This window comes from Urocitellus parryii, chromosome 11 (genome assembly GCF_045843805.1).
Source record: "Urocitellus parryii isolate mUroPar1 chromosome 11, mUroPar1.hap1, whole genome shotgun sequence".
Classification (NCBI taxonomy): Eukaryota; Metazoa; Chordata; class Mammalia; order Rodentia; family Sciuridae; genus Urocitellus; species Urocitellus parryii.
The window spans coordinates 10974116-10992544 of NC_135541.1; the positions used below are offsets into that span (position 1 = coordinate 10974116).

An 18429-nucleotide genomic window follows, 5' to 3' on the forward strand; every position below is an offset into this window, starting at 1 on the left:
TTTAAGTGACGGATCTATTGATTGGAGCAAACTGGATGCTTCACCTACGGACACGTTACAGAATGTCAGTCAAACTGACTACGCTGCTGGCACCTCACAAGTTTGTCATTTTTCCTGATGAGAACATGAAGAATCGACTTGAGCAATGTTGAAATCTGCATCATAGGAATCCCTCTAGTGTTCCGCTGTGGCTCCATGAACAGCGGCCGGCCACCACCACCCCACCCTGCCCTGCCCACCACACGTGCCCCACCCCAACCCCTGCCAGGCAGGAGTTGAAACCGCTTAGATGATAGGTCGGGTCTGCAGCCACCATGACCGGGAGCTGCACCGATACAGGAAGTCACCAGGCTCCCCTCTCAATTTCCAGGAAAGACGCCCACTAGAGCCAGTACCCAGAGCGTGCGGCCATCCTGGCCACGCTCCTAACTGCCCTCTGGGTCCTTGCCCCAGAGGGTCCAGCTGGGTCCTGCAGGCACCAGCCCCCCCAGCCCCCTTTTCCAGCTGAAGGCCAGATGGCTCAGCACCCAGCCGCCTCCCCCCGGGCCCGCAGCGCCCACGGGCACGGGTTGCTCACGTCCCAGTGATGAGGGGCCTCGCACCACCTGTCCCTCGGCAGCCCTCAGCCTCGGGGAAGGGGCAGGAGAGAAACCGGTCACACCTGGCCAGCCTCCGAGGCCTCCCCACCCCTTAACAAGGGGGCGGGCCGGGGAGGCCCGAGCCCATAACAGGGGAGGGCCGGGCCAGCACCCCGGGCACCTGCGACCTCTGGGCTGAGGGTGGTCAGCATGGAGTGCCGTGCCGTTGCCTTCCAGAGCACTGTCCACCTGACCCTGGACACCCCTGCCCATGCCATTTGTGTGCTGGGCACGGAAATCAGCCTGGACATCAGCAGGTGAGGCAGCGAGGCCTCCGCAGGGGCTGAGGTGGCCTGGGCAGGGGTCGGGGTGGATTCCCTGTCTAGTCCTGCCTCACCGCGAGGACTCAGGGTCTCTAGAGGCCCTCCCTGTCAGCCTCTGGCTGCTAGTGGCTGGGTGTCCCTTCAGGTGGCCATGAGGCGAGGGAGCCTCGGTGGGAGGTGGCTCCTTGCAGCCCAGCCCGGGGTCTTCCCCTCTGGGGATCCCTTGGGTTCAAACAAACGTCCTTCCCCCTTGGGACTTATAAATAAAACCTAGTTTGATAGCTCCAGGGCGTCAGTGGGGCGTCAGTGGGCCGGTGGGGTCTGGGCTGCTGCTCGTCAGAGAAGGGGGGTAACAGGGGCGGGTCAGAAGACCCTGACGCTGCCCTGAGGCGCAGGGCCTGGCCCAGTACCTCCAGGAAGGAGGGCCCGGGGCCGCCCCACGGGGCTCCTGCTGCCTTTTGGCCGAGACGGTCTCTCTCATCCTAACATCTGTCGCCCCGTTGGGCCCCCCAGGTGTGCCCCCAAGAACTGCCAGAGCTTCACCGTCCGCGCCTCTCCGCGGGTCTTGGTGGACGTGGCGGGCACAGTGATTTCGGGGAAGGAGGACGCCGTGATCTGCCGGTCGCTGTTGGATACCTCCCATGTGCTGGTGAGGATGGTATCGTCCAGCGCCTCCGTGGACGAGGACAAGGTGAGCCTGGGGCAGCGCCCGGGGGTGGGCCTGCACCACCCCTGGGCTCTCCTCCTGGGAGCCGAGCGCCCTGATGCCTGAAGTCGGTGGCGCCCGCTCCGCGCACACCTGATCTTGATGCTGGCAAAGAACCCGAGGGGGCTGCTGCGGGAGCCCTCCAGGTGAGGAAACTGAAGCCGGGCGGAGGGGGCGCACCTGATGTCAATAGCACGACTAGGGTGGGGTGGATCCGGACTTGAGCTCAAGTTCATGTATTGTCCCCCACAAGCCATCTCCCTGCTGGGGAGGTCCACCCCTGCCTCATAAAACACGCCTGGGCCCCGGGAGGGCGTGGTGCCCCGTGGCAGATAGCACCCTAGGGAATGGGGAGCACCCCACACCAGGCCACACCCCCAGTTCAGTTGGGTGGAGACGGCCTCAAGATCCCAGGGCCCAGCTGATCCCAGTGCGGAGCTAGGGAGAGGCCCTTGAAGTGGCCCAGACCCTGCTGCAGTTTGGGCGATGCTCTGGTGATGACCCTGGGCCGTGCAGATGCCCACCTATGCCCCCCGCCCGGGCAGGCCATTCCCTAGGAGAATGTCCGAGCACCTCCTGGCTAGCACCGGAGGCCTGGTGCGTCCCAGCTGGGCCCACCCCACCTGAAGGCCACTCTGCCCCATCAGGAGTGGGCAGCAGAGAAACGCTTGGCCTTGGGACTGGCCCTGCCGTTGGGGAACAGGAGTGGGTCACGAGGCTCTGATGGTTGGGTCCCTGGTTCAGGGCATGGCCTCACGGCTGGGGGTAAAGGGCTGGTGTCTAAAGTGTCAACGTCCCTCTGGAAGCAGAGGCTGAGACACGGGACGCCTGGAGTTCTGATTCCCACCATAGCCCAGGGTCTCCGCGGCCTCTCGAGTGGTCAGCTGAGCCATTGCCGTCAATGCTGGCTGCTGCCCACCTCATGGCATAACGGGAGGGACCCTGGGGGGCGGGGCCCAGTGTTGGGCTCTGGGCCGGGCAGCCTGGACCTCCGCTGTCCCCTCATCCTGCTGTCCCTGGGTTTGGGGTCCACCTGGATGGTGGACAGGAGCCTGAGTGCAGAAACGGCTGGAGGGGCTCTGGCCCTGGGCCAGCTCACAGCCAGGTGCTGGAGGCTGAGAATCCGAGCCCTGGGCCAAGGGTGAATCCTTGCCTGGGTCTGGTCCCTGGCAGAGGGCTCGGCTCCTGTCCCCAGTGCTCCATGGCTCCTGGGCGCTGTCTCCCCAGGTGCTGGTCTCTTACTATCATCCCAACGAAGAGGTGCCCATGGCCACGGCTCTGTTGTACCTCACTGGCATCGGTGAGTTCCTCTGGGGGAGCCCCGGGCCCAGCCCACCCCCAGAAAACAGGTGTGGGCAGAGCCGAGAGGGGCCTCCCGCAGTGAGATGCCCTGGGGTCGGTCGGGAAGGGATTCACTCAGATTCCCGCCGCCCCTCGGCCAGCTCGGTCAGCTCTCCCCTGTCTTCCCTCACGGATGACCAAGTCTCCAGAGAATAGAAGCAACCAGAGTTGCTACGTGTCATCCTCCCACCTCCTCGCGTCTGGCTCCTGCTTTCTTCCCCGGCTACCATTGATGTGTCCGGCCCAGAGCTGATCTGTCTTGTCTCACTGGGTCCCTTCCTCCGTTCCAGAACATTCCATCAGCAATCCTCACTGAAGTGGAAGGTGCCCTTCCCTCCTGGGTGTTCGTCCCCATCAGCCCAGGGGCAAACGCTCCCTCTACGCTCTCAGATGGGGTTCTGGTAACTTGCCACTCCGCCCCGCCACCATTGGGCTCCTTGGGAACCGTCAACGGGTCCTTCATTTCTCCTCCCTTTTTCTTGAATCTGTTCAAAACCCAGGCCTCTACCGCTGCCCAAGTGAGACTAACAACTTCGCTCCATCTGGTCAGGTCCTTCCTCTGCCCTGCTGGTGGCTGCAGTCCATACAGCAGCTTCTCCTCCTCCTGACCCCTCTCGGCCACCCCACCCCTGGTCTTCCCCCTACCCGTTCCTTTTCGGGCCCCTTGGCTCAGCCCCTCACCCTCCAGCTGACCACTGGAGAGCCCTGGGCTCCAGCGTGCAGACCACTCTCCACACTGGCTCGAGCCTGGCTTCTCCCAAACCCCGCTTGGAGGTGATCTAGCCAACAGCTTCTTGGGTGTCTGCCTTAATGGAGCCCAAACTAAACGGATTTTTCCTCCTTCCTCTCTTCCCCAAACCTGTTCCTAGTGCACCCCGCAGTGTTCACTTCCGGCTGTTCTGGCCGGTGCCCTTGGTAACCCTTACCCTTCCGCGCCCGAGTCGCTCTTGCCCTTCTTTGGGTCTAGTCTTGATCTAGACAGAGCGGCCCATCTTTCAGGGGATGTCGGACGCTGTTCTCTCGGTTCCAGGCTTCCAGATGGTTCCGTGCTACTCGCATCAAAGGCTGTTAGGGCCCACAAACCTCCGTGGGGGGCCCCACGCCACCTCTGACCCTCTGGCCTCTCGCTCTTCCCCTGCCCAACCTGTGGTAGGCACGTTGGCGTCCCTGACCCTTGCACTTGCCACCTTGAACTTACTTCCTGTTCCCTCTAATGGCTTTACCCCAGATAACAGGATCCTTTTCTCGCCTCCTTCTGGTCTCGGAAAGTTAGAAGTGTCCCCTGACGCCCCAAACTGAGCTTCCCTTGTCCCTGTCCCCTGCTGTTCCCATGGCACGTGTCACCATCAGATTCAGGAGGTGTCTGTGCTCTGCGCCAGCTGTACACCAAGTTCCAAGAAGACGGGCCTCTGTCCCGCATGCTGTGTCCCCAGGACAGTCGAGTTTGGAGCAGGCATTTAGTCCTCGAGCACGTGGGTGCAGAGGACGGGGAGGGTGCAGAGGACGGGGCCGCAGCAAGCCCTCTGCCTTGTGGCCCTGACGCTCCAGAGGAGAAACAGCATTTCAGAGTACAAAACGTAGGGACAGAGCTGGTAAAGCCCCAGGGTGGCCAGCAGCGTGGGACGGGGTGAGAGCAGATCCTGACGTTCTCAAGGGGCCTGGGATTGTGCACCGAGCTCTGTTAGAGTGCAAGAGATCTTTCCAGAAGCGGAGGGAGGTTCCATTGTGCCTTCCAAGTGGGAATCCCCTGGGTAGGAGCCGAGAGGGACGACAAGGTACCCCGACTGGTGGGCTGGCTTTGAGAGTTCCCAGGAGCCGGGGGAGACGCGGGAGGGCTTGGGCTCCTGAGAAGCGGCCCTCCACGGAGGACCCTTCTGCTCCTGCCTGCTGTGGGGGGGGGGTGCTGGACAGCCCCAGAACCAGCCCTGAGCCGAGACCCCTCCCTTGCCTTGCAGAGGTGAACCTGGAGGCGGACATCTATCGCGACGGACAGCTCGAAGTGCCGAGTGACAAGCAGGCTAAGGTGAGGCTGGTGGGGACAAGGGCCCCTGAGCCAGGTCTGGCCTCCAGGGCCACTTTATGTGACCTTGAACATCCACAAAGAGTCAGATGGCCCCACCAAAGTCAGAACTGATAGTTTCTAGTCTGTTCAAAACCAAGCTGGGGCTCTGTGGTCGAGTGCCCCCAAGTTCAATCCCTGGTACCCGCCCCCCCCCAAAAAAAATGTCTTCCACCCTGAGGCTTGCTGCCCAGCCAGGTTGCGTGGTCCACTAGACCAGGGCTAGCTGCCACCATCCATTTGCCTCTGTGCCTCCTTCCCTGGAAACTGAAAAGAGGGGACTTGTGACCAATAGCTGTCGCTAGCTAGGGCCTCCCTCTGGGTCCACTTGTCCCTCCCTCGGGGTCCACTTGTCCCTCCCTCGGGGTCCACTTGTCCCTCCCTCGGGGTCCACTTGTCCTGTTGCCTCTCTGCTCTGGCAGATGCTCTTCCTCGCACTGCCCCAGAGGTCCCCAGGACCCTGGAGGAAGGCCTGGCCCTGCCCACTGATGGCCAGTGGCCTCTGAGAAGCAGAGGGTCTTAATGAGGCGGCCTCCTGAGCTGGCATTTCTGTTGTTCCCAGAAAAAATGGGTCTGGGGCCCCAACGGATGGGGAGCCATCCTGCTCGTGAACTGCAGCCCCGCCAACATGAGCCAGATCACGGACAAGTCCAAGGTGTTCTCAGACGGTATGACCGCCACCGTCATCATCCTCTGGCCCTGCTGTCCCTAAACAAATGGAGATTCTGTGCTGATGTCCCCGCTCTGGGTGGTCTTTGCCATGGCTGGGGCATGGCTCTGGGGGAGCGTCGTCCGGCCTGCTCCATCCCAGCACCAAACACAGGGGGCCTAGAGTCTGGGTTGAGCAGGAGGCGGCCTCGGGGGTCCCCTGGGGAGGACACAGGTGTCGATGCCACTTCCCTGATCTTGTTCAGCCGTCTGTGGCGCGGGGATGTCCAGCTGGCCTTACAAGGTGGCCAGGAAGATTTAAGGCGTCAAAGGGGTGTGGGAGCTTCTTGCTCACAGGCCTCCTAGAGCCTGGGCCCCGAGCACCGCCCGACGGAGGCAAAGGCCGTCTCGGGTCTCGTCCTGCCTTGTTGTGACCAGGCTTCCAGATCAGAGGTGAAACGGACACCGTAGTTCACACGGAAGCTGGACACGAGTCCTTGCCCGACTGACCATGCCGGGCCCCATTCCCCAGGTTGGGGGACCATGGGGTAGATGCAGTTCTTAATAGTGTGCCAGGGGTTGGTTGATGGCCTGCTGATGGCCACGCAGGAAGCAAGCAGCAGAGTCAGGGTACCGGCTCGGGTGGCCTGCTGCCCGGCAGGAGGCAGCGGGTCCCCAGGGCTCCTCCACACCAGCCCCCAACCCCGCTTCTCCACCCCTGTGGTGCTGGCCTGAACCTTCGTCTTGTCTCTTGTCCAGAAATAAGGAAGCTCTCACAGATGAGTCTGACCGTCCAAGGCCCCAGCTGCATCTTGAAGAACTACAAGCTGATCCTCCACACCTCCAAGGAAGAGGCGGAGAAGACGAGGGTCTACAGGCCCCAGAGTGAGTGTCTGGCATGGGATCTTACTCGGCCACGCTCTGTGCGTGCTGGGGTGAGCCGTGCACACGCCTCCAGCCCGGACCCTGGAGAGCCCTGCCGGATGGAGACCTAGAGTGGCAGACAGGGGGCTGCTTGGTCCAGCTGGTGTCCCTGGGATTCCCCGGGTGCCGTGTTCACAACAGAACAAGTTGACACACCTGGATGAGTTAGGCACCCCCGAGCTACTTGTCCCACCTGTAAAACGGGGTGACGTCACCTGCTGTGCAGGATCCTCATAGCCAAGAGAGAAGAAACTGGTGGAGGGCCATCGCCTTACAGTGGGTGGAGAACATCTCCCCCCGGGACTCCTGCCAGAATCCTTAACCCAGACCCCACTGTACCAAAGTTGCAGAATTCAGAGGCCAAGAAGCCAGAGTGGTAGCTACGAGGCACCCACATCCCAACCAACATGCCATCCGCTGTCCCCACCCTGGGAGGCGGGTAGCATGCCCCATCCTGTGGAGAAGGGGCTGGGGACTGCTGGCTTAGCTGCTGGACACGTCCAGCTCCAGCAAGAGACCCTCGACTGGGTCCGACTTTGCTCACTGGGTCGGTTGGTCTGTTCTCCGGTGGAGATGGAGCTCTGGCTCTGCAGGTGCGGGCCAGCATGCACCTTCCTTTAAAGCCACGGTCAGCTTCAGCAGGCAGGTGGGTCCCTGTGGTATGTGACCTGGCCATCCTCAGAGGAGACCAGCTCTGGCTGGCATTGGAGAACAGCCTCACCTCTTCCCTGGGGCCTGGGCTCCAGGCCGGAGTGCAGCCCGGGCTGGGGGGCCCTTTGCGCCTTGGCTACAGTGAGCCTTAGAAACCTGAAGGTCTGGGTCTGGTTCCAGCCACGGGGGCTACACAGGCCCTGTGAGGCCTCCAAATATGGACAGCTGGGAGATGGCGAGGCCATGCCAGGTAGAGGCCACTCGGGAGACCCTGACTCGTGTAGCCTGCTTATCACATGGGTCAGAGCTGCCTATTTTTTTTTTTCTTGCTCAAAATGCTAATTGGAGAACCTAGCTGGGGAGGGCTGTGGAGGTGCATGCCTGTAACCCCTCCCGTGACTCAGGCTTTAGTGGGAGAAGCACAAGTTCTGACTTACTGGGTCGGTTTCGTCTGTTCTCAACTTTGCTGGGGGAGCAAAGGGGCCTTGGCTCTGCAGCAGGTTAGCCTCGGTAACTCAGACCCCATCTCGAGATAAAAAGGGCTGAGGACCCCGCTTCCAGACTTTGAGGAAGGTAATGATCAACTGGACTAAGAGGCCAGAGCCAATCGTAGAGCATTAGTGACCTCGAGGGACCCTGAGGACGTAGCTCTCGGGCAGAGCCCGTGCCTGGCATATGGGAGGCCCTGGGTTCCGTCCCCAACACTGCAAAACATAAAAATGGTGGGGTGGGGGCAGGCGGGAGCAGGCAGGCAGTGACTATGGCCCAGGGAGGGGCTTTCCTTGGAGAGCGATGTTGTGGAGTAACTGGGGAGGGGCTCGTTCAGAGGGTCGTCTGAAGCCCTGAGGTCGGCACAGTGGGCGGGTGGGAGTCCCCTGGGAGCAGAGGACTCCGGGAGCCGTGATGCTCGGGCCTCGGGAGCAGGAGAGGTAACGGCAGAAGTGGGGGGGGGCTGTGGCCTGGTAGTGCTGAGGCTGCTCTGAGGCTTGGTCCCCTCCTAAAATGAGACTTTTCAGTGTAGTGGCTTCTCCAGCTGCTCAGATACTAGAGTGAGCTCAGCCGGGGCCACTACTTCCCTTTCCAGAAAAGTCACCTGAAAGCATGGGAGTTGGCAGTGAGGAGAGGAGGGGGGCGCCTGGGCTCTGGGGGAGCCAGGGTGGAAGGTGGGCATCAGCAGGAGAAGGTGTGGAGCTGGGGTGGGAGAGTGGACTGACTGAAAAGACCAGGTGTCACATCGTCTTGCAGGTGGCTTATAGCCTGGGCTATGCCCACTGTCATGGGCACCTCGGGTGGTAGAGGTCAAGATCATTGAAATTAGGTCAAAAAGAGACCAAGATGTCTGGATGGCCCGGTCTATGGTGTCCAGTACCAAGGGCAGCAACAGTAGTGGCAGCCGGTTCTGGGAGGACGAGGAGGTGGTAGACTGGGTGGGTGGCATGGCCTGCGAGCTGTGCTTCAAAGGAACTGAAACCCTGAACGAGAAATGGCTAGATGTGCCCAAGGGAAGAGGCTGCCCACCCAGCTCCAGGCCTGGCCGTCCGTGGCGGTCAACAGAACAGGCCTCATAGCGCACACCTGTGATCCCAGCAACTCGGGCTGAGGCAGGAGGATCGCAAGTCCGAGTCCAGCCTCAGCAACTTAGTGACCCCCTATCTCAGGTGGGGGGTGGGGGAAGGCTGGTGGTGTGGTTCAGTGGGAAGAGCACCCATGGTCCAATCACCAGTGCTGCACGGGTGCTGCGGAGCCGAGTCCACCTGTGCCCCGAGATCCAGCTCTGAAGGCTGGTGGGGCAGAGGGACAGCCAGGGATGGGGAAGGGCTCGAATGAAGCCAGCTGGGATCTAGGGTGACAGGGAGACGGGGAGCTGAGCACCAGGCTGCAAGAGCCGAGGGCAGGAAGGGCTTCTAGCTGACAGGAGTGTGGCTCTGCTGGGCCTGCTGAAGAGGGATGATGAGCACCTGCCCCAAAGGACGGTGAGGCCACCCATGAGCCTGTCAGTCAGCAACCGGTCACACTCTTGGCATGTGGTCTGTTTTGCGGTGCTGGGGCTGGACCCCAGGGCCCCTGCATGTTAAGCAAACCCTCTAACGTTGAGTTGCCCCCCAGCCTGCTTGGAATGTCAACTCTGCTTAAATGGCTGGAGGTGACAGAAGGCCCCGGGGGGGGGCCAGGCACAGGACTGACGCCTCCCGTCGGGGCTTTGTGGCAAGGGGTGGCCCCTATTTCCCTATCTCGTAGCAAATTGCCCCCTGGTGGCACAGCCACAGGGAACCCAGGTCCTCGGCAGGAGAAGGCCTCAGCCCTGCAGCAGCAGTGGCATTGGGGACTCTGCAGCAGGCTCTGTGGCAGCCATGAGGCTGAGGCTGTGTCGGGGGGTTGTGGGGCTCCTGGGGGATGGCTGCCTTGTCCAGCTTGCCCCACGAGTCCTGGCCCAGTGCTGGTCAAGCTGGACAGCCTAGAAGCAGGAATCTGCATAGGCAGGCTGACCAGCACCCTCGAGGCCAGCAGCAGGAGGCTTGAGGCCGGGCCTCCAGATGGCACCTGGCTGCTGGCAGGGTGCTGCCGCAGACCTGCAGGGCCTGTTGAAGGGCACGGAGGCCACTACCAGACAGGAGGCCAGGGAACCAGGGCAGCACCTGACCTGGGATGCCAGGCCTACCAGCGGCCACTAACACACGCTCTGAAGGAGCCAGAGACCAGGGCAGGTGGTGTGGGGGTGCAGGAGACCCCAGGAGGGCACCATGGCCAAGGTAAGTCCAGCTGGGATCCCCTAGAGAGGATCCACCCAGTGGCTTGACCCGGGAACGGTCATCAACGGGACCACATCTGCCCCATGACAGTGGTTACAGTGAGCCCGAGAGGAGTCGGGTGGGGGAGCCAAGGGGCCTTGGCTCGGGGTCATCTGCTGCTAGAGGACGAAAACGTTGGCATCCAGCTGACTGGAGGCAACCCCGGCTTGTTGTCCCCTGCCTTTGGGTCTCCGCTGTGGTTTCGTTCTTAATGACCTTAAACTAGAAGGAAGCGGGCTTTGCGTGGGTGGCCACCAGGACCCTGGAGATGCAGCCCATCCCAGAGGTGCTGCTCGCTGACCCTCCCACGTTGCCATCTGACCCTCGGTGCAGCTGCCACCTACACTTGCACCCAGTATCCTGCCGATAAGATCCTTACGACTGCGCTATCGGTGCACGTGACAGCAGGCCCCGGGACTTTGGGGGATGTTCTAGCTGAAGTTGGATCCCTGGGTCCAAGTGTGGGTGCACCTGCTGAGTCTTTGCCCCTGAACTGAATATCTTCACCCGAGTCCCCATCCGAGGTCTCCCAAGGGCATGGGTGCATAACCGTCCTAAGAACACGGGCTGTCCCTGACCTGAAGCCCTAAACGGGATGGACAAGCCTGCTGCCCCCCCCCACCCTCCTGGAGTGAGCAGGTACCCTAGGCTCTCAATGTGACAGCGCCAGGCTGCTCCAATGATGGCCACCCCTTGTCTGTCTCAGAAGACTCCTGTGCCTATCAGCTGGTGCTGGGGCTTGGCTGGCACTGCCACGCCCTGGGCCCCCTGGAGAATCTCCAGAAGGAGACCTTCTACGTCGAAGCCACAGAATTCCCGTCTGCCAGCTTCTCGGGCCTCGTTTCCTTCTCCGTCTCCCTGGTGGAAGAGTCCCAAGACCTGGTACGCTGCCGGTAGACGGGAGCCGCTGGGCTGGGCCACGTAGGAGGCAGAAGACCCAGGAGGCGCCGCGGCGGGGCAGTAGAGCAGGGGCCCTGGGGAAAGTGGGAGGCGGGGGCCCTGTGACAAGCTAGGGGTCAGACTGGGAGGGGGAGGCCGGCACCTGGACCCCCGTCTTGTCTTGCAGTTGATTCCCGAGATCCCGATATACAAAGACACCGTCGTGTTCCGGGTGGCTCCCTGCATCTTCACCCCCAGCACCCAGATGCCCCTGGAGGTCTATCTGTGCAGGTAAGGGCCCGGGGCTGCCTGGCTGGCACCCTGACAACCAGAGCCCCTGTGTATGCAGGGTAAAGATGGCAAGATGGCTCTGCTGGAGTGACCCCTGGTATGTGAACGCCTCGTCCTACAGATGGTCACCGTGGGTATCCGTCCCCAAGATTAGGGTACAGCAGTGTACAAGGGAGTCCTCCCCCCTGATCTGGGGGAGGGGCCAGGCAGCGTGATTTCGGGTGCTGTCGAATGCTGTCAAGGAAAGGAAGGGACAGATGTTATAGGGACAGTGAGTGGTCCCAGGATCCAGGAGAGAACAGGTAAGGGGAAGGGCAGGGACAGCCAGCAGAGCCTGGGGGTGCACCAGACCACAACACAGCTGCTGAAAACCGGCTTTCTCACACTGGATGCCATGAAGGGAGGTGGCCTGCTTGCCTCTTGTCGCTGGAATTTGTGACTTTGCAGATGCTCTAACTGTTGTGTATAAGACGGCCAACCTCGGTCGTCACTGTCCTCCAGAGAAGGGTGTCTGCCATGGACCCATGAGCCTTGTGCTGGGCTCGATGGTGCCAAGATCCCAGGGTTGAATTCCCACACACAGGACGACCTCACTGGCCATCTCGAGGCCATCGAGGCCACCACCCAGCTTCTTGGGGGAAACGTGCCGCCCCCGTAGGGAAGACTTTGTGTGGACTGAGTGGGAGGGCACGTGTGGAGTGTGACCTCGGGGCAGACATGGGGCAGCGGCTGCCCCTGGCAGGTCCTGGGCAGGGTGGGCCGCGAGCTAGGCCGCCTGTGTGGCTGGTCCTGTTGGCTTCATGGGCAGGAGGCCCTCTCCCCCTCCCTGGGCCAGAGCCTCAAAGGACTTCCAGAACCAGCTTCTCTCCTGTGGCAGAGAGCTGCAGCTGCAGGGCTTTGTGAACACGGTGACGGAGCTGAGCGAGAAGAGCAACAGCCAGGTGGCCCCCGTCTACGAGGACCCCAACCGCCTAGGCCGATGGCTCCAGGTAACGCCCCACCTGGGTAGTGCCTCGGCAGCACTGGGGGGAGGGCTGTGCCCACGGTGCCCAGCCAGAGCTGCTAAGGGATGGAGCTGGCATCCCACTGCGGAGCACAGGCCACCCGCCCCCAGGTGCCTGAGGGTCCTGGTGCCCCCTCCCCTCAGGGCCTGGGTCCAGGTGGACCCGACCTGGCACAGCAGCAGGGCCAGGGCTGGCTTGGCTTTGGTTCTGGACATCATTCCGCTCCACACACTCCAGGAACTGCCACGTGCTGGGTGAACCACCCCAAGTCCAGAGATGGGACGTGACGGGACCGCCCCCCGCCCCCACCCTGCTCCAGCAAGGCTTGAACACTCAAGCTGGGAGTGAGAGCTCCTAGTTCAGATCGGCCAGTTTAGGTAGTCAGGAGACCCTCAAATGGAGCTCAGGGAGTCCAGGAGCTGGCCCTGCGGGCGGAGGAGGGGCTGAGGTGCAGCCTGACCCGGGGTGTACGGTGGGGCTGCGTGGTCACCACCTGGCGGAGCTCTCGCTGACCTCCGACTCTGCTCTGCACCAGGGACTTGGGTAGAGAACAGAACCAAATGCAGAGTCAGACGGGGGCGTTGGAAGGTCTGAATCGGGTGAAAGGCTGATTGTGTCTCAGACCCCAGGCAAACCAGGCGCAGGAGCACGTACCCGTGCTCCCAGTGACTTGGGAGGCTGAGGTAGCAGGGTCAAGTCCCAGGCGAGGCCCCCATCTCAATATGAGTAAGGGCTGGGGGTGTGGCTCAGTGCAGAGCACCGCTGGGTTCGGTCCCCAGAACTTCGGGGTGGGGGGAAGCGCGCTGGCTGAGATGTGGGAACGGGTCTCGGGAGGAGGGGGGCTGGGAGGCACTGCCGAGGGGTGGGAGGAATCGACGGCTGTGCTCTGAACTGGAAGAGCAGAACGTGGCAGGGAAAGCCTCCAGGAGGGCACTGAGCTGGGTGTCGGGCAGAAGTTAGCGGGAGGGAGGGGTTCTCCTGTGCACCTCTGCAGGTGGCCCCTACCCAGGGGGCTGTGGCCATTACCCAGGGGGCTGTGGCCGTCCAGCTGGACCCTGGCAGGAGAGCCACTGATGGAATGAGATGATCCCTGGACCTCTTCATGTCTTCCAGGATGAGATGGCCTTCTGCTACACCCAGGGTCCCCACAGGACGGTCTCCTTCGTCCTTGACACCCCCCGGGCCATCAATCTCGAAGACTTCCCCATGAAATACTCCCTGGTGAGGGGCTTGGTTCGGCTGATTACAGTCCACCTCTCGGGCCTGGCACCTGTCCTGGAGTAATGGGGCGCCAAGGGGGGGTGCAGGTGGCTTCTGGGGGAGGGTACGTGGGAGTCGACCTGTTGGCCTAGGTTGAGGCGAGGGCTCATGGCCAGCCCCTCCTGATGTCCCCTGCTCGGTCTCCTCCTAGAGCCCTGGTATTGGCTATATGACCCGACGCACTGAGGACCACAGGGTGGCCAGCCTGGATTCCATTGGGAACCTGATGGTGTCCCCACCAGTCAAAGCCCACGGGAAGGAGTACCCCTTAGGCAGGGTCCTCATTGGCAGCAGCTTTTACCCCAGGTGAGCCAAGAGGCCGGGAGGTGGCCGGGTGCCTCAAAACTAGAGGAGGCCCTGGGGTTCACTGGCCCCCCCCACTATTCACACCCTGGGCAGGCTGACGGCTCCTGCCCGTCTCCTAACCTGCAGTGAGGGTGTCGGGGTGTCGGGGTAGCTGGTTCATGGAGGAGACTAGAAAACGGTTCGTTCTACAATTCCAGGGTTTAAGTTGGAGCAAACTAAGTTGGCCCAGCCCATCGGCTCCGCAGGAAGTTCTTCCACAGAACGTGGTTGGGCTTCTTGGTGGCCACTAGTCTAAAACTGGGAGGTCCCCATGTAGAATCGGCTGGCTCAGTCCTGAGGTGGTCAAACCAGAGGGTTCTTAACCAGCCCGTCCCCTACGGACAGGCCACCACCACCAGATGGTCAAAGCAGCCCAACTGTCAGCGAGCAGGGGTCGGCCACCCTGGGCCATGCCTCTTAAGGACTGTTCTCTCCATTGTTCTCCTAGCGCACAGGGCCGGGCCATGAGCAAGACTCTCCAAGACTTCCTCTGTGCCCAGCAGGTCCAGGCCCCGGTAGAGCTCTTCTCCGACTGGCTCATGACTGGCCACGTGGATGAGTTCATGGGCTTCGTCCCTATAGATACCAAGAATGACAAAAAGGTGTGTGGGTCCAGGCACGGTGGCACACACCTATAACCCCAGCCCCTCGAGAGGCTGAGGCAGGAGGATCGCAAGTCTGAGGCCAGTCTCGGCAACCTAGCAAGGCCCTAAGCAACTTGGTGAAACCCCGTCTCAAAATAAAAAACGGAGCCAAACGTGGTGGCACACACCTACGATTCCAGTGGCTCAGGAGGCCGAGACGGGAGGATCATGAGTTCAAAGCCAGCCTCAGCAAAAGCGAGGGTCCAATTTGCTTCGTGCCTCTCTCTAAATAAAATACAAAACAGGGCTGGGGATATGGCTAGTGGTCGAGTGCCCCTGAGTTTCCCCAGTACCAAAAAGTAAAAATAAAAATGTGGCTCAGTGGTTGAGCGCCCCTGGGTTAGATCTCTGGACCCAAAGTGAGGCCAGGTCCCCCACGTTCTGGAGGCCGGCGCTAGCTTCTGGCCCCGTTCTTGGTCCCAGGGCTTCCGGTTGCTCATAGCCAGCCCCAGCTCCTGCTACAAGCTGTTCCAGGAGAAACAGGAGGAGGGTTACGGGGAAGCGACCCTGTTTGAGGACATCAGAGCAGACCAGCTTCTTGCCAATGGTAAGAGCCACGCTGAGCCTCACCAGGTGCCCTTTGAGGGGATCGGCCTTTACTTGGTCACCTCTGACAGAAAGGACCCAGGGAAGCCCAAGCTGGTGGGATTGCCGTTAGGACACCTCGCACTGTGGGCATGCTGCTGGCATGGGGCCCACGCGGGAAGACCAGAAACACTGGCTTCCCTGGCCGCGGTCATGTAGGAGGTGGCATTTATAGCACATGACCACACATCACATGACAAAAGCCTTGTCACATCAGAGCTGATGCCTGGGTCGGATGGGCATCAGTTTAGACAACTGCGGACTGAAGTTAGACCTGGTCAAGGTCACAGGTGGAGGGCAGCTGGCTGTACTGGCCTCGGAGCACACAGGTGTCCCCGGGGAGCTAGCCGCTGTGTGTGCTGGGCTCCCTCCCTCGAGCCAGGGATGCCTCTGTTGTAATGAAGTCCTGCCTGGGTCTTCCTGCCCGTGGACTTGGCCAGCCCTCAGGTGGTCCCTGGGGAGGACCCAGGCCACTCACCAAAGTCTGTTCTGAGAATGTCCCCCTTGGCTCTGCCCACCTCCCGGTCTCCTCTCCCACAGGAAGGAAGGCCAGGACCATCAATCAGCTCCTGGCAGACGAGAGCCTGAGGAGGCAGAATGACTACGTGGAGGTAGGTGCGGGGCCCTCCCAAAGAGGGACTGGCCCTGACCAACTCCTGCTGGGGCCAGTGGCCAGCCCCTCTCCTCTCCAGGCCCTGCTATGGCCCAGATTCAGACCCAGGGATGGGATGGAGGTGGATGGGATGGGAAGATGGCGGGTTGGGGACAGGTGACAGTCTGCTTACTCTGCAGCAGTGTTGGGGCTCTGGGCTGGGTAGCTCCCACTGAGCACCTTGGGTGGCCCGAGCATGGTGTGCAGAGCCTAAGATCCTGGGGGTGGGCGTGGAAAGCAGAACCATCCTCCGTGAGGATGGGCTCAGTAAGGGCACTAGGCAGAGAGTTGCACCCAGTCTGACCCCAGGGACCTCCCAAGGTCATGCTCTGCTCTCAAGCCCCTGCTGTTTCCCAGGGAGCAGGCGGAGGCCGCGCCCACTCCTCTGCGTGCTCCTGGTGCTCCTGCTACAGCCTGCAGCCGGGCCTCGGCTCTCAGGAGTATGAACTACTGGCTACCAGATACCCAGTCCCCGGGGGAGGGTATCCCATTTCTAGGAGGGAAGCTGAGCCCTATGTCACCGTCCCAGGATGGTGACCTGGGCCATGCCCAGGCCTCAGGTGGTTGAAGCAGGGAAGTGCCCAGGTGGGGACGGCTGCTCAGGGCCCTTCCTGAAGCGGGAAGAGCAGAGCTCCTGGGGTCCCCCTGCTTGCCCTCTGCATTGCCCAAGTCCCCCCCTCTGGGCAGGGCTGAGTGACCAGGGTGCCGTGTGACAGTGGAGCACAAGTAGCTGTCCCAGCTCTGACTCTCTGTGTGAGCCTGGCCTCTTGAGCCCAGGCCTTTCCTGAGCCCTGCCCCTCCTTGATCAGAAGGCTGGCACAGTAAGGGACAGAGATGGCAGTGCCTCAGGCCATGCTCCTGCTCTGGCACAGGAGGAGGTGGGCATCTGGGTCCTGGGGTGCTCACGTCTCCCCCCTCCCCCCAACCAGAGGTGCATCGACCTGAACAGAGCCATCCTGAAGAGGGAGCTGGGCCTGGGGGAGAAGGACATCATCGACGTGCCCCAGCTCTTCTGCCTGGAGCGGCTGACAAACATCCCCTCTGACCAGCAGACCCCGAAACTCCTTGCGAGGGCCTATTTCCCCAACATGGTGAGGACCACAGGGCACCTGGGCCTCCTGTCACGGGGGGCCTGTCTGGCCCGTGCTGTGGTGCCTTACCAGACCCGGTGCTGGGCTGCAGGGCTGCAGGGTCGGGGCACAGCGGACAAGGGTGTCCATGAGAAGAGATGGGGCCCTTCTCGCCCATTACAGCAGAAACCCAGTCCCAGGACGGTGACCTGGGCCTAAAGGCCGTGGCACGTGTGAGGAGTCGCACTCTGGGCTACGAGCTGCCTGGGCCTCAGCTTCTTCCTCCCCAACCTGAAGTGACAAACCCTAGAAGGTCCCTTGACAGTCAGCCCTTGGGCAAGATGCGCTAGGGCAGGGTCTTCCTGTCCTCGTTCCCCAGGGTCCAGAGCAGCAGCCACCTGGAGTCAGACTGCAGTGGGGTGGGACAGGGGTGGGGACGGTCACAGGAGGCTCCTGCTCCATCCAGCAGTCCCCACACTTGGTCACGTCTGAAACAGGGTCTGATGTAACCCTAGGAGCGGGCTGAGGTGGGAGAGGTGGACAGATGTGGACAGGCAGGCTGGGTGTGGGGAGAGTTCTAGCAGGGGCAGCAGGAACCCGGCACAGCCCAGACTAAAAGGTCGGAGTCCGAATGCAGGAGAGCGGGGAGCTGGCCGGGCAGAACTCGGGTCTTGCTACTGAGAAACACAGCGGGGCCCCTGGAAGCCCAAGTGGAAAGGGGGATGTCCCTGAGGTGGACAGGTGAAGGGCCGAGAGCAGGGCGTGGTCCTGCCAGCCTGCTCCAGCGCAGCCGCTGAGGGCTGCCCCATCCCCGCCCCGTGTGCTGTGGGCCCGGGGGCGGGGCCCTTCTCCAAGGCGCTCATCCTGCTGACCGTCTTTCCAACAGCTGTGCATGATCGTGATGGACATGAACCTGGGGATCCCCAAGCCCTTCGGGCCCCAAATCAAGGGCATCTGCTGCCTGCAAGAGAAGGTGCGCCTGCTGCTGGAGCCCCTGGGCCTCGCGTGCACCTTCATCGACGACTTCGACTGCTACCTCACCGAGGTGGGGGACTTCTGCCCGTGTGCCAACGTCCTCCGGGTGCCTTTTGACTTCAAGTGGTGGAAGATGGTGCCTTAGCCCCAGGCCTGGCCCAGCGTGGGGCTGGCTGGAGAGTCCAACGATGCCCCTTCCCTGCCCCTTCCCCTTGTCCCTCAGACCCAGTAGGGTGGCAAATGCCACCAGCCCCAAACCCCTTGGAGAGGAAGGTGGAAAACCGCCTCCAGCCAAGTGTTGACCGTGCCAATAAAGCCCTAGCTGTTGAGTGCACTGGCGGCCCTGATGCTGTGGGGAAGGGCAGGTGGGGGCCCTCCATTTTGCCTTTAAAACATTTAAAGAGAAACTGGGGTGCAGCTGCCTGGCATGCCTGAGGCCCTGGGTTCCGCCCCCAGTGCTGTGGGACTGTTGCCCCCACCCCAGCCCCCTGGGCTCGCACACCAAGTGAACGCGTGAGGCAGCTCCTGAGGTTGGTCTAGCACTGTCACTCTATAGTGACAAAGGTCCCGAGTGACCCTCTCTTAGGTCCCCACCCTCCCCATGTACTCGGGCCCCAGGCCAAGGGCAGTACTGGACAGGGCCAGGAAGTCCCCAACTGCATGTCCCCCCCAGGGCCCTAAGGAGCAGCGAGGGCACGGGTGTGA

General features: G+C 61.8%; 1 protein-coding gene across 1 annotated transcript; it reads left to right on the forward strand.

Moving 5' to 3' along the window:
• Positions 1-289: 289 nt before the first annotated feature.
• Positions 290-17869, forward strand: Padi6 (peptidyl arginine deiminase 6). Its single transcript, XM_077791378.1, has 17 exons — positions 290-402; positions 779-895; positions 1415-1592; positions 2835-2907; positions 4904-4971; positions 5570-5675; positions 6415-6546; positions 10729-10901; positions 11086-11189; positions 12067-12178; positions 13307-13414; positions 13605-13759; positions 14247-14400; positions 14866-14989; positions 15568-15638; positions 16609-16770; positions 17636-17869. Exons 1-17 carry the CDS (start codon positions 290-292, stop codon positions 17867-17869), a joined length of 2184 nt encoding a protein of 727 aa, XP_077647504.1.
• Positions 17870-18429: the final 560 nt, after the last annotated feature.

Coding starts and splice junctions, on each gene's coding strand:
- Padi6 (XM_077791378.1), top strand. CDS start 290: ATGATAGGTCGGGTCTGCAGCCACCATGACCGGGAGCTGCACCGATAC. Junction 14,401..14,865: donor ATACCAAGAATGACAAAAAG/GTGTGTGGGTCC, acceptor TCTTGGTCCCAG/GGCTTCCGGTTGCTCATAGC. Junction 14,990..15,567: donor AGACCAGCTTCTTGCCAATG/GTAAGAGCCACG, acceptor CCTCTCCCACAG/GAAGGAAGGCCAGGACCATC.